This window comes from Equus przewalskii, chromosome 16, assembly GCF_037783145.1.
Source record: "Equus przewalskii isolate Varuska chromosome 16, EquPr2, whole genome shotgun sequence".
Taxonomy (NCBI): Eukaryota; Metazoa; Chordata; class Mammalia; order Perissodactyla; family Equidae; genus Equus; species Equus przewalskii.
This window is the reverse complement of record NC_091846.1, coordinates 28365191-28389197: the sequence shown is the minus strand read 5'-3', so window position 1 is coordinate 28389197 and position 24007 is coordinate 28365191. Positions and strand designations below refer to the sequence as shown.

Here is a 24007-nt window from a genome sequence, read left to right as displayed (position 1 = left end):
GAGCTACTCCATTACATAGCCAGCTCTCTGCAAATGCTGGTCTCTGCCTGAGAGACTCTCTCAACTCTGCCTGGTTAACTCATTTTTCATGATCATCCAATCTAGAACAATCACCTCATCAACGCTACCACAGTAACCTCTGGGTGCTTCCATCACACTGTGTAACCATGTGTACTTACTTGTCAGTCTCCCCCATTAGATTACGAGCAAATTGAGCACGGGAGCTGTGCATGTGAGTGTGCGTGTATGTGTATTTTAATCTCTGTATCCTAATACCTTAGGACAAGGCTTGACACATGGTAGATTTTTAAAAATTTTTTTAGATCTAAAGCTTGTGAGGCTTAAAAAGCCACTAATCTCTCTGTCCTCCAATTTCTCCTTCTCACAGGTGCAAGTGCAGTATTCTGTAATGACAGATTTAATGAAATAATACTCCTGATTATGAATATTTAAAATCTTATTCCTTCTTTCATTAATCCACTCAACACATATTTACCACAGTGAATGCATACAGTCACTATGTGCCAGGCACTGTGGTACTTGCTGGAGACACAAAAGAAAGAAAACACAAGGCTTTGCCCTGGTGGTGTGGAAAAGCCGATTTTAAAAATCAGTTTCAACACAATGTGTTAAGGGGACCAAAGGGCATAGAACAAGATGGTATAGAAGCACCTACAGATGCAATAGGCACTGAAGACTGCTGCTTCAAAGATGAAATGCCGCATAACAGGAAATAGTAATAATATGCAACAAAAGCAAATCTAATCAAGCCATCGTTCCTAGAATTGGCAGAAACAAAATTTTTCATTAATGGTTAATTCATAATGCTTTATGAAGAGAAGGTACATTTAGAGACAGGCTACAGAATGTCCCTCAGGGCCACTGTGTAAAGTTCACAGCAGCCCTGCGGTCCTCAATGTCTATGTCACAAACACCATGGCAACAGACACTGTGTTCAAGGGCAGAGTGGCCGTCCCTGCTACTGAATTTCCTACATTCTTATATGCCGGAAAGTCTCTTCAACCTTTGCTACCATGGAGTTTTTCAAATTGTCACTTACAACGGTTTCCTGATTCCTTTTTCTTTATTCCTTTCCACTACCTAGACAGAGTATTATACCATCAATGCTTGGAAATAGTGTATTTTCCTTACAATCATGTTTGTGTCTGGTTGACTGGCAAGAATTTTTTCCTCTTCCATGTCTTATAAGTAACTTTATTTTCTGTTCATTTGTCCACTGCTTCTACAAGAGCATTAATGCTCTGGAAGAAAAATAAAACCTACATTAGTTTGGCCTATAGAATGAATAAAAAGCAAGTCCGAGTTATGTCTTTTGCTGTGCCACAGATAAGAATTAAAGTTTTGACAAATTTCAAAATATTTAATCAAGAGTTATTGAGAAAGAAGAATTTGCCTAGATACCTTCTATGTTGTTAATATAATGTAGGGATATAAATTATGGTATTCATTGAACAACAAATAGGATTAGGATATGGCACATAAAAAAGAAATTTTACTTTAATTTCTCTAACTCCTTAATATAATGAAAATAGTAAGTAGAAGTACTTCTAACATGATTTGTAAATGTAAGGTTATTGTTTACATGCAGATTAGTGACCAAACATTACAGAAAAATTTAAGTATGTTTTTTATTATAAAATATATAACCACTTGACGGAAAATTTAGAAAAGAAAAAACCCTTTTATATTATGGGTAATCTTCTCTGGAAAAAATTCTTATTAAAGTGAACATCTACAATAAAGCTTTCTGAGTACACACTGATTTCTGTGTCTTAGTGAAACTATAAGTTAACTAACTACATTCCTCCCTTTAAAAAAAAAAAAGGAAAAGCAAAGAACAGGGAAATACTAGGAATTTTCAGGAAAAGGAAAGGAATATGAAGGAAAGAATGCATAGGACACATCTTTCTTTGAACTACTAAAATGATTTAACCAAGAGAAAAGCAAAAGAGAGGATGAGTATTAGTTCAACTTTGTTTTTAATTTAATAACATATTCATTTTATTTACCTGAAGTATAGTGTATATGCATGTATAGCAGCAGCTCTTCCAATTTTATAATGCCTAATGAAAGATGTTTCAATACTTCATTTTGCATCATCTGAATTGAACTTATTAGCAAATTACAAAAATAATCAGTTTCACCTGAATCAGAATTAACTACCACAATGTAAGTGGTGACTTATCCACGAAGGCAAAGCAATGATCTTACCTGAATATTGTCATAGAATAGAACATCAGGCACTTTCATTTTCTCATGGGCATTATAGATTGGTGCACTAACAGCTCCAATCCTCAGAAATCCAGATGCTACTTCACCTAAATATTTCACACAGGACAGAGAATTACTCGTGGCACAGCCCTCAGAGAAGCCAAGTCCAGCCCACACAGAATGCAATACAGTATCTTTAATATCCTGTGGGCTTTTCAAGGAATTTTAATTTAACATCTCAAAGAAACAAGCTTAAAGGTGGTAATAAAACACCATAGTTCTACATTAAAAACTTAAAGCTCTACAAAAAAGCTTAAAATCTTTCAAAATGTAATAAACTTTATTTAAAACAATGTATGTAGCAAAGAGCATATAGATAAAATTTAGAGGGGAAAAAAATTCCTAGAACTCAGTCAAGTCACCTTCATCAGCGTGTTTCATCAGAGACTATAATACACATATAAGCCAAATATACATTCAAAAGCTCTCAAGTACCCTGAATATCACTTTTTTGGATCCACCCATTGAAAAACCCCATGTGAGAATTCCTTAGTGATCTAGTCAAAAATACAGATGCATCAACGCACCCCAGACCTCTCCAATTACTATTTTCGGGGATGGTCCAGGAGATGTGTATTTTCAAATAAGCACTCAGGGTGCTACACAATTACTCTGTGATTATTATTGTATTGTCTCCTATAGTCGGCGTAGAAGAGAATATAAGCTCCTCGAAGCCAGGAAACTAAATAATAAACTTCTCGAAGTCATGAAACATATCTCATGTGCATTCCCCATAGTCCACCAGATACACACGCTCACTGCCTGACATATTTCAAGGTCAGTAATAACAACATGAATAGTAGGAGTTGTTGCAGTAGTACTGATGATCACAATAATGGAAGCACTCATTTATTAAGGACGTTCTACGTGCCAGATCCCAAACTAGGAGCTTCAGCTCATTGTTTTCTCATGTAACTTCATGTAACTTTCTTAACAATGAGAAAAGAATATGAGGATGCTAAGAAGAACCTAAATTAACTTGCTTAAAATCACCCAGCTAGTATGGGTAGAACTGAAAATAGAACTTAGTGTAGTCTGATGTTCTTTCTATATGGGGTATGTTCCACCCTTTGACTCCAAATAATATTCCATCCTGTGGAAATATCCTAGCAAGCAAACAGACAATTACAAAGCCTTAAACAATTGACCCATCTTTTTTCCCCCCTACTTCAAATAAGAAAATTGCTATTTTTGTGCTAACGCATTTTGAAAGACAAGGAGGGAAAGCAATATTTGCGTCTGTGGTGTACCATAAACAATTTTGAGCTAAAAATAATTAAGCTGTCACCCTGTTTAATCACTGCTGAGTGCTACACATTTGCCAAAGCACAGCAGATCTCTTCTTTCAATAGATCCTTGCCATTTTCTTTTTATTCACAAATTCTATAGGGAAGGAAACCCACAAGCTGCCATGCTGAGAATTTACTATTTTTTTACTACCGTCAGGTCTCTGAAATAGATCCAATATAAAACTGTAAAGGGAAAGACCAGGATTGTGGCAGTGCATTTACTATATGCTTGCATGTTGAGATGACACACATAATTTCAGGTTTAAATAGCATCTGATACCATCATGGTTTAGTTTATAGAATATATCTGTTCAGTAGTTTGAAGGCTTTGGGAAAATTTAATTCACTCAACCAAGGTTTACTGTTAAAATTTCAAGCTAGAAAAGGGAAACGCACTCAGAGAATGGTGATACTAAGAGAAAGCTGGTTAGCTACCTTTTTAAAAATCTCATGGGATGGCATTATTTTGGTAAATTTGTCAAGGTCCTCAGCCTAGTAGGCTTAAAACTTGATTTTGTCATTACAACAGAGGGCAAACCTAACTCTCAGGAGAATATTAAGGACACATATTCTGCTCCCTATATAAATTCGGATATATAAAACCAGAATTGCAAAATATTAACATTGCGACGAAAACTGCACCTTTCACATGGACTATATGACACACTGACTGTCATATCAGCATATTATTTGGAGGTAGACCTACATGGAAAGCCAAATCCTTATCAGAATGTTATTTCCTAAGTATGGACTCTGAAGAAGGAAAGTGAATTCAATGAATTCTCCACAAGAGAGATGATATTAAAGATGAGCGGAACCAGACAAATCAAAAGTCTTTTAACTTCCTTATCCCCTCCACAGGGTTTAGATGGGAACTGCTAACAGCAGCGTGTTATCAAGATTAAACAGTCTATAATCTGAATGATGTAGTCTTTCTTTGGATGTGTTAAAAGATTCAATCAAGTAACATTATGAGTCTAAAGTCCCAGAGTTATTCTGTCTCTTTGAATTGTCTCTGCATATCTGTACCCAGATCCATTAGTATGTTGAGTTTGTAATTTTACTTTTAACAGGTCATCTTATTGGCCTTAATTCCAAATTCTTGTCTCAATGTAGCCCCAATGATTAAAAACATCTGCTACAAAGAAAGCCACAACAGTCCCCTTTAAAAGAGTGGTCACACATTGGATGTTTTGATAAAACAGGTAAATTGCCTCAAAAAATAGAGAACCAAAGTTTCATTGTGCTCTAAATTGAAGAATAGGGAACTTTTATAGGAAGAGATAAACCTCCCCAAAACTCAAAATTATCCTCATGGCTATCTAGAAGAAAAGTACCATGAAAGACAATACAGGTGGAAATAGAAGGAATAAGAGGCATGAAATAGTATTCTGAATATTATTTTAGTCTATATCAACCTATAATCATTTCCCAAACACGTCCCAAAGACATTGGTGGTTCTCAAAAATGTAAATTTTGTGCAAAGAAAACAGAATTCTAGATTCTATGGTGAAATACAATTGGAAAACTGGCAAAACAAAATCACACAAGTTTATTTACAGCAGGAATTCTCAGAGTCTTTAATAGTTTCATGTCAATTATGACTTCTCAGAGTCTTTAATAGTTTCATGTCAATTATGACTCTTAGGGAGGAGGACCTATATCTGGTAACGTGCTGAAATAAAGGAAGTATTCTAAAGTTTAACTTGTAAGTGAGTTCCAAACTTTTTTCTTAAATAAAAGATTCATTTTTTCAACTCAATACATAAAACAAAACAGACGGAAAACACAACCATTTTTTACTGAAACTGAAACAATATGTTTGATAATTATTATTTCATTCAAAAAAGAAATAAATCAAATACTTACATTTGTAATCCTCCAGTTCTGGTTCCAGATTATTATCAGTACTTATTTCTATTGAAGCATCTGCCAGATTTTTTTCTAATGCTGACCTTGCAAGGCTTGGTAAAAACCTGGGGGTGGGTGGGAGGAATGTAACAATAAAGTCAAAGCTTTCTGTGATTCCTAAATATCTTTTGACACACACACATACACACACATATACACACATGCACTCTTACTAATTACAACCAATTAAGGAAGATCAATTTGCATCTGTGAAATACAAATAATAAAAAAATTTAGAACAAATGTAAACTTCAAGTACATGTGAAGATGAAGTACATGTTTGCTGAATCTCCTTTAATAATTAAAGTAAAACTCATTTTTAATCAGTAGTATTTATTTATAAACAACAATTTGCAGGACAAGATTTAAAATAATTTCCTTTTTAAAATGGATTTAGTATACCTCATAAATCTTGTTTGTTGTTTAATTGGCTTATCAAATTTTCTTAAATAGATAAAACAACACCACTTCAACCTGCTCCAAGTTGGCGATCACAAATTCAAATTAGTGGAGGTGAATTAATGAGGTTTTCTTTACTTCCTAAAACAAATTATTGAATGAATTTAAGATTATCCAATTTGGATCTTCCTTCCGTTTAAAAAATACACCTGCTTATCTGTTCTATATGTATGTTGTCAAAACAACAATCTGGTGAGTGATAGAGGCATTCTTGATCTACAAATAAATTGTATGAACATCATGGGCTTAGAACATGAAGACAGAATTTCCCACCCACACAAATATATTTAGAATTTACAATCCCAAGTGAGCCCACGGAAATGATTTCTAATCCATGGTTACCCATGCTATACTATTATAAACTAACCACTATGTGCCACAATGTTACAAATAGACTAAGAACATACCACTTCTAATTTAGGTTTTCCATAGCTCTAAATTTTTGGTGGTTGTTCCCACAGCCTTGAGTACAAACTCAAATAAAAGAGATGTTTGTGTGAGTGAGAAGGCAAATGGACGAGTGTGTAAAGAAATCCTGGTAGTTCTATTTTTAATTTTTTTGAGGAATCTCCCTACTGTTTGCCATAGTGGCTGCACTAGTTTGTACTGCCCCCAGCAATGTATGAGGGTTCCCTTCTCTCCACATCCTCTCTAACACTTGCTCTTTCTCATCTTGTTAATTACAGCCATTCTGACCAGAGTGAGGTGATATCTCATTTTAGTTTTGATTTGCATTTCCCTGATAGTCAGCGATGTTGAACATCTTTTCAGGAGTCTGTTGGCCATCTGTATATCTTCTTTGAAGAAATGTCTGTTCAGATATTTTGCTCATTTTTTAACTCGTTTGTTAGTTTTTTTGTTGTTGAGATTATGAGTTCTTTATATATTTTGGATATTAATCCCTTATCTGATACACAGTTTGCAAATATCTTCTCCCAATTCTCAGGTTGTCTTTTTGTTTTGTTGATGGTTTCCTTTGCTGTTCAGAAGCTTTTTAGTTTGATGTAGTCCCACTTGTTTATTTTTTCTATTGTTTCCCTTGCCTGGTAAGACATGGTACTTGAAAATATGCTTCTAAGACTGATGTTGAAGAGTGTATTGCCTAGGTTTTCTGCTAGAATTTTCATGGTCTCAGGTCTTACATTCCAGTCTTTAATCCATTTTGAGTTAATTTTCATGTACGTTGGATCCAGCTATCCCACTGCTGGATATTTATCCAAAGAACATGAAAACACGAATGCGTAAACATACCTGTACCCCTATGTTCACTGGAGTATTATTCACAATAGCCAAGACTTGGAAGCAACCGAGGCGCCCATCAAGGGATGAATGGATAAAGAAGATGTGGTATCTATACACCGTGGAATACTACTCGGCCATAAACAAGGATAAAATCTGGCCATTTGTAACAACATGGATGGACCTTGAGGGTATTATGCTAAGGAAAATAAGTCAAAGGGAGAAAGTCAAATACCATATAATCTCACTCACAAATAGAAGATAAAAACAACAACAAACAGTCACATAGAGACAGAGACTGGAGTTGTGGTTACCTGAGGGAAAGGGAAGAGGGAGGAGGGTGAAAGGGAGCGATTATGTATATGGTGATGGATTGTAACTAGTCCATGGGTGATGAACATGATGTAATCTACAAAGAAACTGAAATATAATGAGGTAACCCTGAAATTTAATAACGTTATAAACCAATGTTACCACAATAAAAAAAATTTTTAATTTTTTAAAAGATAGACAACAAAATAAACTTTTGTATAGTAAATGGAAAAGAAAAAAAAAGAAATGCTGGGCTTCCTGTCCCTGTAATATTCCAATCCACATATCTGACACTATCTCCCATCTACTGCCTCATTTTGGTCCTAGGCATGACAGGGGGTTTTATGCAGCTCTAGGCCTGCAGCTCATCATGAGTTCAGCATCAAATCAGACTTACTGTTGCTCATATCTAACCTTTCATCACAATTCTTAGGTTGTTGCCATGTCTTTCAAAACCAAGCTCTCTCCTTACCTCCCAGACCCAATAACTTGGCTTTTATCTTGTTTCCTGAGCCTTTGTCTTGGCACCCTGCCCTACCTTCCTCTCACTACTATCTCACAAACTCGAGTCCTCCTGGTAACATTAGGCCTTACAACTGCATCCCCATTACTTCTTGCCAGACCACCTCAATTGACAATGACCACTTTCAAGCTTAGACTTTGTTTGCTATTCCCAGAAACCTCTGACACCTACCTAGGCTGTCAATGCATCCTCACAGTGCCCCTGTACTGGAGCATTTCGAGATTGTCTTCCAAAGCCTGTAGAGAATAGCAGACAAGGCATGTAGCCTCCTTTCAATGGCAGTGACAGGCACTGCTTCTCAATATGATACTCCTCCCTGCTGAGATTGAACATGTTTCAGAATTATTTTCCACCTCACGCCCAGATAGCACAACCAAATAATCAGAGGTAGGACAGGAAGTTGAAGTATATTTACATCTAGAAACTACATTCTAGAAGATATCGGCCCACCCAACAAATGATGAGAATGAAGCATATCTGGTGTATAAGGCCAACCCTGTATTTTTTCCCAGGTTTCAAGGGATTAGTTAACTGCTTCCTTTCCCATGGCTCACTGTAATTTTCTACTGTTTTTTTCTCTCCTTCTTTGCCCTTTGGTAAAATAAGTGAATGAATGAAATATTACTTTTTCCATCCTACCTTCCTATAACCAAAGAAAACACATATCCTGTTGCAAAGTTTTCAAGTGTACTTAGCACTATTATGAGCACCATGGTATCTTTTTAAAATCATTATCATTATCTTCATTTGCTACCAGCAAAAAAGGAACTGGAAAGTCTCTAGTCTCATTAGGTCTTGGCCATAAATGAAAAACTAAAGAAAAATTCAACCACATTCTGGGGACCCCAGAAAATGAAGTAGTTACCCTAGACCAACTCAAAGAACTGAGTCTTTGTCACAGGAATGAGACAGGATCTTTAGATTAAGAAATAAGAAAAGATTTCTCAGGATGGTAACATGAGAAGACGGAATAAGGATTGGGGGTACTCCCAAATGACCAGCCCTGGGAGGAGGAGTGCTAGTAGTAAGAGTGAGAGAAAGAGACTGAGGACTCAGTGGATATCAGGTGGCCTTTGACTTCTATTTAGAATGTGTAATTAATTAATTTATATCTGTGTTTTTAAATTTTAAATTTATAACCAGTATTAGAATATTTAACATAACTTATGGTTCATCCTATTAATAAAGTTAATTATTTGTACTTGTAATTTAATTTCTCAAGAAGGTTTTGTTAATTCAGATATCTAAAGTACCTAAAAGAGAATATATAAAAATTTATTAATAAATTTCAATTATTTGAAGATATTTAGCCAAGTTTTATAAACGGAACCAATCATTTCTCAAAGGCCCAAAGAAGTAATTAAGATCTGCTACACTTATAGAGTAAGCTGAACAACAGAAAAATCTAAAGATTTTCTTGAAATTATAGCCTTAAAAAATTGAATAGCAGGTTTTTTTTTTTCTTTTTTGAGGAAGATCAGCCCTGAGCTAACATCTGCTGCCAATCCTTCCCTTTTTGCTGAGGAAGACTGTCCCTGAGCTAACATCCGTGCCCATCTTCCTCTACCTTATATGTGGGACGCCTGCCACAGCATGGCTTGACAAGTGGTGCGTAGGTCTGCACCTGGGATCCAAACTGGCAAAGCCCCAGGCCACTGAAGCAAACATGCGAACTTAACCACTGCGCCACCAGGCCAGCCCCTGAATAGCAGTTTTTAAAGCTAAAAATAAATCCCCAAATAGTCTCTTCTGCAAACAAAATCATTCTTCAGGACAACAAAACACTCACATTGATAACAATCATAATCATTTAACACTGTGGATGATTAGTTCTATCAGGCTTAGGATTTAAAAAAAATTAGTTAATATCTTAAACAGATAGGAAATTTTACACAGATGTTATTCACTTTATGTCACAAGGGAATTTAAGAAAAGCACTGTATGCAAACTAACTTTTTGGTGAATTGAAAAATTTCCCATTACCTCAATGTCAGAAACAATCTTCATTCCTAATTAAATTCTTATAGCTCTGCCCAAAATGTCTATGGTAAAGGATCATCATCCCAAGATTTCCCAGAAGTAAATAATTTAATGGGAAGTAAAATACTTGAATGGAGTAGAACTCTTATTACCGGGACTTCTAATTAACTCTTCCACAATAAAAGAATTTTTGGAATGCAAAATACCTGATAACTTACTAATCTTCTAAATTTTCTTCCCTTTGGCCTCTTAGGTTTTCAAATGTCTAGAAAATGAATTATGCATCTATCACCAACACTTGATGCACATATAAGAGATTACAAGGATGAGGTGCTTAGGTGCTAAGGATTCCCTCAGATGAAGAAATGTTCCAGTCTGAATTCAACTGGCATAAAGAAATAAATGAATAATATTTTAAAAATTAAATTAAACAGATAAAAAAAGCCTAGCCATATTTAATAAATTTAATGTTTGACAACTTTAGGCTAGAGAATTTCTTTTGATTTTGTCTGCTTAATATTAGATTTCATGCATATAAATTATGTCAGTTTTTATTTTAAAATTTTCCATGAAATTGAATTTCTTTCCACTGCTTCAATATGGAATGAGGTCACTTAAAAAAAAACCTTATGCACCAATAATTCTTTTGTTCCTTCCTGCTATTGTGCTATCCTGCAGAGAAGGTTAGTAAAAAGGCGTTTGACTCTGTAGCCTTGCTAAAGTCAACAGACGATGCATAAACAAGAGAGCTGTTGTACTATTTACAAAGGGTCACGGGTGGTAATAAAAAAAATAGAGTTTTATTGTGGTCAGATAACACTGAAAAATTAGCTGACTATTTGAATCAGTGAAATTATTTACGAGTATGAAAAGTAAGCATTTTTTGGTTTTTCCATTTTTTTTAACAATGAAATATTTCAAGCATACAGAGAATATTAAGCATTCTATTCATCTCTCTCCATCCCTGGAGGTAACTCTCACCCTGAAATTGGTGTGTATCTTTCTTGTCCATATTTTTATTTTGCTACATATGTACGAGCAAAAAATATATTACACTGTTTATTGTATTTAACATTTTATATAAATGGCATCATATACCAAATCTCCTCTTACAAATTGCTTTTTTCACTCAGTATTGTTGTCATGATTCATAGCTGTTGATACATGTAGATCTACTTCATTTTAACTGCTGTACAGTATTTCATTATACAAATATGTCAATTTATATATTCATTCCCTACTGATGGACAGATAGCTTCTTTCCAATTTTTCATTCTTACAAATAATGATGCAATGAAGATTCTTCTACATGCCTCTTTATATATACATATAAGTTTATCTTTGAGGTGATATCGAGAAGTAGAATGATCAAATCATAGGGTATTAATATATTTAGGCATAAAGATACTGTGAGATTAACCCCCAGGTGATGAGACTTCCATCCGTCCCAACAGCAGTAATGAAATTCCATTTCCTTCCACTCATAAAAAAAACGTTAATTTTTACAGGTAAAAAATTTTAAAGTATAAGATGATAGTTGATTACTGTTTTTAATTTCATTTCCCTAATCAATAATGAAGTTGAGCACCTTTTCAAATGTTTGTTGGTCATTTGAATTAATTTTTCTGTGCATGTCTATTCATTCTTTGGACATTTAGGGTTGATTCTTTCATCTCATTAATTTTTAGTACTTTATAGTCCCTGAATACCAATCCTTTAATGATTATAACTCTTGTAAAGCATCTCTTAGTTTGTGGCTTATAACTTGTAGAGTGGCTTATGGTGTTTTTGTTGTATATCCAGATTTTACTTTTTTGTACAGCATAATGTGGATATTTTTTATTTTTAATCATTGACAAGTCCAACCATTCCCACAGAGTCACTTATAATGCTACCTCTAACACATACTAAGTTCCCACAAATATATAGGTCTGTTTCTGGGCTCCGTAGTCTATCTAATGGTCTATTTGTGTTTCCTTGCACCAATACCACACTGTTATAATGAACACAGCTTTATAACAAACTGATATCTGATAGAGAAAGTACATCTCCTTAATCTTCCTCAAAATTTCCTTGGCTATTAGTGGCTTTTATATTTCCATGCCAATTTTGAGATCAGCTTGTCAAATTCACTATAACCTTCATGGTTATTTGACTAAATTATACCTATATACCAATTTTGGGGAAAACAAACAGCTTTACAATACTGAAGCTTCCCTTCTATGAACATGGTATAGCTTTCTATTTATTTTTTTTACAGCATTCAATGAAGATTTATGCTTTTATTCATAAAATCATTACACGTCATTCATTAGATTTATTCCTCAAAGGTGCTCAAAGCTTTCTACTACTTCTTTTTTTTGGTGAGGAAAATTGGCCCTGAGCTAACATCTGTTGCCAATCTTCTTCTTCTTGATTGTTTCAGGAAGACTGTTGCTGACCTAACATCTGTGCCAATCTTCCTCCACTTTGTATATGGGACGCTGCCACAGCATGGCTTGATGAGTGGTGTGTAGGTCTATGCCCAGGATCTCAACCCATGAACCCCAGACCGCTGAAGCTGAGTGGGCGAACTTAACCACTATACCACCAGGTCGGCCCCTCTATTATTATTTTGAATGGGAAGATTTTAAAAAAATTAGACTTGCTCATTGATTGTTACTGGAAAATAGGAATGTCATTGATTTGGATGCATAAGTAATCTCACTAAACTATTTGTTCTAATAATTTATATGTAGCTTCTCTTGAATCTTTTACATAGCCAATTATAGAAGTTAGGGCAAATACACTTTCTGCTAAAAGTACAGAAAGGTGACATTCTTGTTTTGTTCCTAACTCTAAAGGAAATGTGCCAAGTATTTTACCAAAAAAATGTTTGCTGTAGGAAGCCAGCCCTGTGGCCAAATGGTTATCGTTCTGTGTGCTCTGCTTCGGTGGTCTGGATTCGTGGGTTTGAATCCCAGGGGCAGAGCAGCTCCACTTGTCAGCCATGCTGTGGAGGTATCCCATGTACAAAGTAGAGGAAGACTGGCACAGATGTTAGTTCAGGGCTAATTTTCCTCAAGCAAAAAAAAAAAGCAAACAATAAAGAGAAAGATTGGCAATGGATGTTAGCTCAGGGTGAATCTTCCTCATCAAAGAAAGAAAGAAAGAAAGAAAAAATGTTTGCTGTAAATTTTTGATAGATACCTTTTACCAGATTAAAGAATTTCGCTTCTATTCATGGTGTACTAAGAATATTCCTGGTTTACTAAGAATTTTGTTTGTTTTTGCTTTGCTTTGTTTTTAGGTTTGGCTGCTGGGTTTTATAAAATTCTTTTTACTCATTTGTTAAAATGATATCTTTTTCTCACTAATACGTTAATATAGTGAATTAAATGATAGACTATTGGACTTTCTTTACATTCTTGAGATAATTCCAAATTGCTCATGCTTTAAAATATATATTTTTTAATACATATATTTATATATTAATACATATATCTTTAATATATGTATTTATATATATTTATTTATATATATATACACACACACACAAACTGTTAGATTTGGTTTGTTTGTATTTCATTTAGCATCTTCTGCACCCACTCCAGGAATTTTGATTTGTAATCTTCCTTTCATGCATTATTCTTGTCTGGTTTAGGTATCAAGATTATGCTAGACTCAAGGTGAACTGCTATGCTTTCTCTGTTTTTCTATTCTTTGGAACAGTTAGCATAAGACAGTGACCATATTCCTTGAAAATCTGGTAAAACTTGTCAAAACCACCAAGTGGTATTTTTTTATATGAGATTTAAACTACTAATTTGATTTCATTCATGGTTATGGATCTATTTGAAATTTTTATTCATTCTTGACCAAGTTAGGCAATATACACAGTTCTAGAAAATTGTCCTTTTGTTATTACGGCTTTTATAGATACTGACTTTATCTGTAGTTCTATTACTAGTTTCCTTTCTAATATTACTTATTTGTGCCTCCTCCCTTTTATATTAATTAAATTTACCAGGGCTTTATCTAATAATATTTTCAAAGAACCACCTTTGGGTTTAACTAATCTTCTTCATGGTTACTCTGTTTTTGATTTCATTAATTTGTGCCCTAAACTACATTATTCCATTCCTTCCCCTTTCCTCGGGTTTAGTATGTCACTTTTTACTAATTTATTAAGATGAACGCTTAGCTCATGAATTTTCTTTCCCTATTCTTTGCTAATATATGAGTTTAAGGCTAAAAAGAGAAACCTCCTTTAAATGACACTTTAGGCATATCCTTCAAGTGTTCAGATTCAGTTTAGGTCACAGAGTCGTAAATATTTCATAATTTTAATTACAATTTCTTCTTTTGATATCTTATTTAGTTAGATGTCTGATTTAGTTAGAAGTGTTTTTTTAATTTTTCAAATATATGGGCTTTAAATGTATTTTTTGTTATTGTTATGAATTCTGTTGCTTTGTGGTCAGAGAAAGTGATCTTTATGATAAAGACTCTTTGGTTTCGTTTGAAGCACCAATTTTTTCATCTAGTGTGGTCAGTTTTTGATATGTGTCATAAATATTCCACGTGTGCTTGAAAAGAATGTATGTTCTTTATCACTGGATACGAAGTCCAATACACCAAACTTGTTAATTGTTTTGTTCAAATCTTTTCTAATTTGTAGAATGTATGATCTATCAGTTTCTGAAAGGAGTTAAAAATCTGTGTTTATAACTATTGTCAACTTCTCCTTGTAATTCTGAGTGTTTCTGTCATATATTTTGACACTACATTCCTTCTTAGTTGTGAGCAGTTCAGAACTATTAAATCTACTAACAGAATAGTTTCTTTGCTCAACTTCTTCATCCCCAATGATGCTTTTGGCTTTGAAGTATATTTTACCTATTGATAATATTATATCTCTTCTCTTTTTGTTAGTGTTTCCCTAGTATATCTTCTTATACCTTCACCTGGGATCTTCCTGTATCATGTTTGAGATGTGACTCTTCCAACAGCATATAATTTGGTTTTGTTCATTTTTTAAACTTCAATCAGAATCTTTCAACTAGAAAGTTTAACCTTGTGTAATGTTTGTGCTTACTTCTAACACTATATCAAGTTCTTTACATTGACTTCTTGTCTTTCTTTTTCCCTTTCATTTCTCCCCATGTTTTATTGATCAAATTTTCTCTGTTTTCTTATTTCTACCTTTACGGGATCCATTTCCATTCTTTTTTGCAGTTGCCTAAAATTTATATATGCATACTTGAACTAACAAAGTTAAAGTGATTCAATACTTCTATTCTCTTCCTGAAGAACAGAATAACCTAAGAAAGCATTCATCTCTTTTTTTAGTCTCTATATTCTCTTATTTGGTATTTCAGTTTCCCCCATTGTTAATTATTTCTCATATTAGTATTCATTTTTATTACCTTTTTTAATAACACATTTAAATTTAACAATATTTTTACCTATCTCCTTCCTCATCATTATTACTTGAATGGCAGTCTTTCCTTCTGGATTTAGCTTCCTTCTTGCTAAAATACATCTATAGCAGTTCTTTCAGCAATGTGATAAACTCAGTCTTTACTGAAAAATGTATTTAGCTAGGCAGAGACTTCTCGGGTTGATAGTCATTTTCCCTCAACAATTTCACAATCCTAGTCAATCCTTCTGGAATCTGCTGTTGCTGATCTGAAGTTGTCAATTTAATATTTGCTCCTTTGTAGTTTTTCCGGCTCAGAATTTTTAAGTTCTTCACTTTGTCTTTAACACTATGCAGTAATGTCACAACGCATGCTTGTTTTCCAAACTCTGATCACTCTTGTTTATTTCTGAGATGAATTCACATTACTTGATTTATTTTTATTTGCTTTTTTCAAATAAAGGAAACTTAAAGTTGATTCAACTACCAGGGCATATATAAAGGTCTGTAGAATGCTTTGGGTATGATTATTTCATTCTGATATATTCAAAGTATTACTTTCCCTTATGCTCAAAAATTGTTTACATTGCTTAGCATAGACTATTTACTTCTACTAACACACATCTATAACCAAGTTCTGACTAAGAAAATACTAGGTAGATAATGAATTTATTTCTGTATATATTTTCTTCAGTTCATGACCCTGAAAAATAAGCAATTAAAGCATTTTTTTCTAATTTTCACTAATCTTCTACTTAAAAAAAAAGAGAATTGTTTTTATTATTTTTCATAATTATTAGTTATTCAAAGAAAAAGATACTGGAGAGGAGCCTCATTTTAGCTGGAAATACCAGAGAGAGAATAAATTCAAGTTGCAAAACAAGGAGCTTACTTTAGTAACAAGAAAAATTGTCTATTAAACTGAAGATTTACAGATTCTCCTAAGTTGAAAATAGATTCTCTTTTAATTCCTTTAATGTATTAAGGAATGAATGGACAACAGTCATAACCACCATAAAAATAATTACCAGATCATATGAAAATGGTCTAAAAGAAATCTCTGGGCCTACTGAGCATTGTCCTTACTCTTTTCTTATTATTCTTTTAAAATACTTTCATGCAAGTGTGATTCTGTAAGAAAATTCTATAAGCCAATGTTTTCTAATCATTTCCAAGCAGGTATGAAAAATATTAGTGTAGACTGAAAAGATGTTCGTTTTGTTAAATTTGGGCAACTAGACAGTATTATCAAGCATGGAAAGTTCCAAGGCAAATTTGGGAGGCACAAAGTGTGATGCTTAAGAGCACTAGCTCAAAGGACACCTGATTCAAATCCCAAACCCACTTTTACTTATTTACTACTGTCTGACTCAAGAAACTGACTTAAATAGTTTTTTCATCTATAAAACACCTCTTAAAATTGTTGTTACACTTAAATAAGATACGTTCTAAAAACTGAACACAAGGCTGAAATAGCTACATATTCAGACCAATACTTTTTGCAGACCTGTGAGTACAGACTATCAATTAAACTTATGTTACTGTTTCAGCAAAGACCCAGAAACTTGAATTCAGTGAGAAAGGAGAATATGGTTACCTGGAAAGGCAGGCTTTAGTAACAGCACTGTGAAGATTTTCATTAGGGTACTGTGAGAGCCGACGAGAAATCCGCAGTAGCTGTCTGGTTGAAAGTGATGCTGCCAATGATTGTGCCTACCAAAAGGCAAAGACAGTCTGTTAAAAGTCTTGTTTCAACTTGCTGAAAGTCCCTTTAGATGGGTATGATAGCAGAATTCATTATTCCTGAAGGACAAGGCCAAACTTAAAATAAATATGTACTGTTAATGAATTACAAATAAAAATAAACAGAAACTAATTTACACTTAAAACATCCTTGAAGACAGTTTTAAAAAAATCTATAAAGAGTATATATCAATTAAAGCGTTTTGATTGTGATAAGTGCTGTGTATACATGTCTTTTGGAAGGGCGGAGGTTGGATAAAGGAAGGATGTTATATAATATAGGTCACACCTGACTTACAAATAGGCCTTATGTACAGTTAACTGTTTGTTCATGTTTTTTTTGCTTACCAAAGCTGAACTATTAAGATATCCTGAAAATGCTTGGAGCTTTAAGTAAAGCTATTGCTTCTGAAACAGAGAAAAGAAGTTGTGGACAATTCAGGCTGCTGACCACAGAGGTGTCAACCAGTTGGTCAGCTGAGTGGCTGCTTGCTGTTTGGAATCCTTTCCCTAAACTGTCAGTATATTTTCACATTGTTTTCTTATACTTCCCCAAATCTCATTAGTAGAGTTGCTACTATAAAACTCAGGATATGGTAATTACTGATAAATGTTTGTTGACTTGATTGAAATTATCTTGGCAGGCAGCATAAAGTAATGGTAAAGTTTATAAGCTTTGGAATCAGACAAATCAGGCTCCCATCTATTAGCTGTGTGAACTTGGCAAATTACTTAACCTCTTCAAGGCTCATCTTCAAAGTTTTCTCGTCTTTAAAATGGCAATAATAATGCCTTCATCTTTAAGGTTGTTATGAGGATTAAGTTGGAAAAAATTATTCTAAAGCATTTAGCATAGGTCAGACACATATGCATGCTCAAAAACGGCAGTAATTATTATTAAAATTCAGCCTCTGCAAAATGAAAAAATCTAACAGAGGAAGGGGATGTGACTGATACATTAGTATGAATTAAATGAATCAGATTATAACTAGCCTAAGTCCTAACTTAGATCACCTGCATTAGGAGACAGCGGTTTTTCACTGAAAACCAGAGGAAAGAAGAACTTTTGAAGCAACTAGCCCCTTGGGAGAGCTGAACAGGCCAGGGAGAAATGTCATGGAGTGATGAGGGCAGTAAAGTGGGCCTGAGCACCTGAGAGACTGGAGAAGGGGACTCTACGAAATTAACAAATGGTTCAGAAAGGAGGACGGGAGAATGTCAAAGACACACTGCATATTTGCTTGCTTCAAAGTTTCATTTAAGGTCATCTCTGTGTGTCTCAAAGAAGAAAAAGATGAATTGATTTCTCCTTCCTCATGTACTTCATAGCTCCATGAGACACTGGTCTGCTGTTATTAGTAAAGTATTTTGGCTATAACATGGGTTAAATAGTACTTTGAGGACTAGGTTAGGAGCATGATGACATAATCCATTTTTCTGTTAAAAACACATTCTAAGTTTCAAAGAATTCATTTATAAGCAAACATTTGGTTCATCCCTGTTTTCAACAAATTTGCATTCCAGACATGAAGACAATATTTAAATATAAGAAAGCATAAGTTGCAATTCAAAATAGCATATAATTTAATGTCAAAATAAGCAGAGCAGTTGACAACTGCGACAGGGGCTTAAAGTGTTCTAGTGGGCAAGAGAAATGCTATGAACAAAGACATGAAAGCAAAAGGAAGAGAAACACATGCAGAACATAAGAAAATCAGCCTAGCTTTATTAGAGGGTCCTGCTGGAAAGTTCGCTTCCAAATAACAAAGACCTGTGACTGACACTTTGAGGAGTTTGGCCTTACTCCTAAAGGTAACAGACTTTGTTATATGTAAAGTAGTAACATGATTTTAATTACTTTTTTTTTTTTTGAGGAAGATTAGCCCTGAGCTAACATCTGCTGCCAATCCTCCTCTTTTTGCTGAGGAAGACTGTCCCTGAGCTAACATCCGTGCCCATCTTCCTCCACTTTATATGTGGGACGCCTGCCACGGCATGGCTTGCCAAGCGGTGCCATGTCCGCAGCCGGGATCCGAACTGGCGAACCCTGGGCTGCCAAAGCAGAATTTGTGCACTTAACTGCTGAGCCACCGGGCTGGCCCCTAACATGATTTTAGAAAGACCAATCTGGCAGTAGTATGTAAAGTGGTTGAAGGACAGAGAGAACTGAGACAGGAAATAGAAGCTACTTCAATAACCTGCCTATGAGAAGATAAAGTTCTATGGTAACATTATTGGTATCAAGAATGGAGAGAAGGGATCAACAAATGTTTCAACGGACTTGGCAATTGATGGAGACGAGAAAGAAGGATGGAGATGAAAAAGAAGGATGAATTGAGGATAAGATTGTTTCAGCCAGCACGATTGAAAGTATCCGAAGTTAAATATGACTTAGCAATTCTCATCCTTAGTACCTGGGACCATAAAAAATTCCTATTTTAATCATGGAAAATGTTTGGCAAATGACTCCAATAAGAGAATTCTCATAACGAGAGTCCTATTGAACCAGAAGGTGACTTTCTAGAGGACAACATAACACCGAATTCAGGCTTCACATTGCATTCCTGTGATCAGTGACAACTTTTTAAGAATCTGAAAAACGCCAGCTGTCTCAGTTGATAATATCAAAATGCTTTGCAATAATATCCAGTGTTAAAAAAAAAATCAGAATGAAGCTTTATGTCGAATCATTTAAGTGTTGAATGAAGGGTTTGGTTATCTCGGCTCTCACATTATTATCAATTAAAAATTCAGTATACTTTAATTTACGAATCCCTAATGTATTTAACATTAATAATATCAAATTTCCAGCCCCAGTTTTATCTTGTAAAAAAGAGAGTGAAGATGTGAGCACATTCCCTCAGTTACCATGGTTATACAGTTTAAGAGCACTCCTTAAGGATTTTTCATATTAGCATGATTAATAATAGTACTTCAGCTTAAAATATGAAAGTTCTGATCAGAAATTATTAAAAGTAATTTTCCTTTTTTTATTCTTGAAGAATTATTTCTTTTATGAAAATGTCACATGTTCTCAGGGAGAGAAAACTCTAGGGACAATCTGTTAATAATTGATCAATCAATTTATTCATTCATCAGACTTACGTTAAATGTCTAGTTTGTGCCAGGCACCAGGCTGGGAAATGGGAATAAAGGAATGAACGAGACCCAGCCTCAAGGAGTTCAAATACTAATTGGGGAGATAAAAAGAAACTATAAGACAGCTGCAATAGGTCAATATCGGAAGCATACGCCAAGTGTCATGAGAGCAGATTGGAGACACAGGTTACTTCTGCCTAAGGGGGCTGAGAGACCTGACAGAACAGGGAACCGAGGGACAAGCAGACAGGCAGAAGCACATTCCAGGCATCATCTAAGGCAGAGACATGGGAGTATGTGCTGGGCTTAGAAAATGGCAAGAAACAAAGTGTGGTAGAGCTGAGGGTGCTTCAAGAGAGGCTGTAGGAAATGAGGTGAAAAAAGCAGCTAGGGTCAGATGGAACTCAAAGGCAGGCTTAGCAGACTGCCCTTCAATCTACAGGCAAAGAGAATCCATCCCTTCACAGTTTTAAAGAAAGCGAAGAACTTACAAAATGGACTTGGGAAAGATCACTCCTGGGCCAATTATGAAAGATTCACTCATTCATTTATTTAACAGAGATTTACTGAACACCTGCTATGTAGCAGGCAAAGTTCCAGATGCTGAGGATACAGGAGGGACCAAAACAAACAAAAACCCTGCCATGCCAGAAGTAAAATCCAAGTGAAGAAAGATAGACAACAAAAAATTAAGTGAGTAAACCATTATTATGTCAACAGGTAATAAGCCCTATGGGGGCCGGTCCCATGGCTGAGTGGTTAAGTTCGTGCATTCTGCTTCAGCGGTCCAGGGTGCCACTAGTTTGAACCTTGGACATGGACCTAGCACTGCTCATCAAGCCACACTGAGGCAGCATCCCACATAGCAGAACTAGAAGGACCTACAACTAAAATATACAACTATGTGCTGGGAGGCTTTGGGGAGAAGAAGAAAAAAAAAGTTCTATGAAGAAGCTTAAAAGCAGAAAGAAAGAAAGGAATGAAATGGGAAGGAAATGTGATTCTAAACAGAGTGCTTTAGGAAGATCTCACTAAAAAGGTGACATCTGAGCAAATCCAGAAGGGGTGAGGAAGCAACCATGCAGCTACCTGAGGATGAGCAATCTAGGCAAAGGAAACACCAATTGCAAAGGCTCTGCGGCAGGCACAACAAAGAGAACAGTGTAGCTGAAAAGAATGATTAAGGGTGAGAGCAGTTGGAGATGAGGTTTCAGAGGTAATTAACAGGGAGCCTGTGACAGCTGGAACATGGCCCTTCCCAAAGATATCCACATCCTAATCCCTGGAATCTGTGAGTTTTACCTTACATGGCAAAGCTGACTACAGGTACGATTAGGCTGAAGATTTCAAGATGAAGATGTTATCCTGGATTATCTGGGTGGGCCCTAAACGCAATCACGTATATCCCTGTAAGAGGGAGACAGAGGGAGAACTGACACAGACGCACCGAAGAGAGGGTGATGTGAAGATGGAGGCTGAGGTTAAAGTGACAAGATCACAAATCAAGGCATGCGGGCAGCCACCAGAAATCGGAAGAGGCAAGGAATGGATTCTCCCCTCGGCCTCTGAGCAAGTGTCACTCTGCTGACAACTTGGTTTCAACTCACTGATACCCATTCCAAACTATGACATTCAGAACTATGAGAAAGTAAATTTCTCTTGTCATAAACCACTAGTTTTGTTCCAACAGCCACAAGAAAATAATACAGGGCCTTATGAGGAATGAATTATTGGTGTAAATGGCAGTCAAGAGGAAATAATATTCTAGGAGAAAGATTATGAAATCCAACACTAGGACAATTACTGACATAGATAAGAGAACAGGTAAGACATGAAGATGCTAAACTGAGATTTGCTTTCAGGTTAAATGGAGATGGCAGGAAGCAAGGAATCAACAGTGATGTCAAGACTTCTAATTTAGGTAATTTGGTAGACAGATTATTTACAAAGTCAGGAAATTAAATAAGGAATAGGAATAGACTTAAAGGAGAAAGATAGTTTAGCTGTATAAGGTATGGTGACTATACAGTGATCACAGAGTATCCAGTTACGAAGTGAAAGAAACTAACATTCATTAAGCATCTACTAAGGAGGATATTCGTCATGTATCTTCACGTTTAATCACTGCAACCTCTTTATGAGGTAGATGGCACTTCCCATTTTACAGATGAGAACACTGAGACCCACAGTGTAAAGACAGTGACACCCTTGATCTTTCCAACATACCATCCCAGAATGGAAATACAATTAAAAATAGAGCATCAATGAGAAAAGAGAAGTTAGAAGCTGAAGATAAAGATGTAGGCATTAACGCAGAGGTGACATTTGAAGCAATAAGGACACAAGAGATTGCTTAGCATAAGAGACGGAGGGCAGAGCCAAACCCTGAGAAACACCAAGTACTCCTGTAGAGCTAAAAGTTGCTTTCTATGACATCAGCCATGAGGAACTGGAAGAAATGCTAAAATCACTGAAAGAGTAAAATATACACGTTGTACAAAGCATAACATAAGGGATAAACACCAGCTTGAAAAATGGATTTTAAAGCACTGAACTCTAAGAACATAAAGCAGCAGCATGTCAACAATAGAAAATTCTGTGGGAAAAAGCCCAGACTTACTGTTGGATCCTGTGTCTCTCTGAGTTTGTGTGTAAACAATAACAATTTGTCCAAAGCTTCCTGAGGTATATTTGGAACCTATTTTATGAGAGAATTGAGGAAAGACAGAAAGAATAAATTGGGATATTTGATCAATCAACCAGAAATTATGGCTATTTAGCAAACAATATTAGAATTACATTTTAGAAAGTCCTTGATTATAGGTAACATGTTTAACTCACGGATAAATTTGCTTATTCATCTTCTCAGGAAACAGTTAAGCCTCTGCTTTCTCTTTAAGAATCAAGTAATCAAAACCAAGCTACCCGTCTCCATATACAGTTCAATCCCCAGGATAAAAGTGAAAGGAGCCACTAATTCAATTAAAAACTGGCTTTTATAGAGTTCCCATAAAAAACTTTTCATATATTATCACTTCCTTTTTTGTTAGCTTCAGTATGATATTTTAAACTCTAATTCAAGCATTTTCTTACTGAAACCAAACTCCTTCATTTAGTAGTAATCTTACACATGTCTACTAAGTAATGTAAGGTATCCTTGTATAAAAAACGGATCTCAAGCTGTCCATTTTTGCAGGACTTTTAAACCACGTACCTGAGGGGTATGATCAACTTATCAATGAGCTCTGAAGAACAGTTGCTCAAATAACACACATTGACTGCTTTTAACTATAACCATTGTAATCTAATTAAATACTGATTTGAACTGAATTATAAGAAATTTTTACTTAATAACAAATTTAAATTTTCTAAAAGATCAGAAAGAGATGTTAGACCAATGGTATAATGTGACCATTTCAGAAGTAAATCACTCAGGATTTTTTTGTCATTTAAGTGATTGGAACCTTTAGAAACTCTAAGTTCTATTCAGTACATACTTTATCTCATTTATTCTTTAAATCAATCCTGCGATGTAAGAAGTACTATTACCCTCATCTTCAGATGAAGAAACTATGGTTGAGTAATTTATCCAAGATCTGGAAGCTAGCAAGTAGTGGATGTGGCATTTAATGGCAAGCTGTTTGACTTTAAAGTCAATACACTTATCCACAGTCATGTTCACGACAAGATTTAAAATTAATCAGTTCATTCTGATATTTCAAAGGTGATGAGTGCATGTATGTAAAAAGTTAATTATCA

The 24007-nt window shown here is 35.1% G+C and overlaps 1 protein-coding gene across 4 annotated transcripts in view; it reads right to left on the bottom strand.

Moving 5' to 3' along the window:
• The window catches only part of VWA8 (von Willebrand factor A domain containing 8), a 358168-nt gene that overhangs the window by 221058 nt on the left and 113103 nt on the right, over positions 1–24007 (bottom strand). For all 4 annotated transcript variants that reach the window (XR_011527880.1, XM_070578403.1, XM_070578404.1 and 1 more), the window contains 4 exons: positions 22869–22946; positions 17004–17119; positions 5451–5557; positions 2233–2339 (listed from right to left, as the gene is read on the bottom strand). Coding sequence is in view for 3 of the 4 variants with exons in the window: in XM_070578403.1 (XP_070434504.1) it covers positions 2233–2339; positions 5451–5557; positions 17004–17119; positions 22869–22946 (408 nt within the window). In the remaining variant the exon portion in view is untranslated. The remainder of the gene's footprint in view (positions 1–2232; positions 2340–5450; positions 5558–17003; positions 17120–22868; positions 22947–24007) is intronic.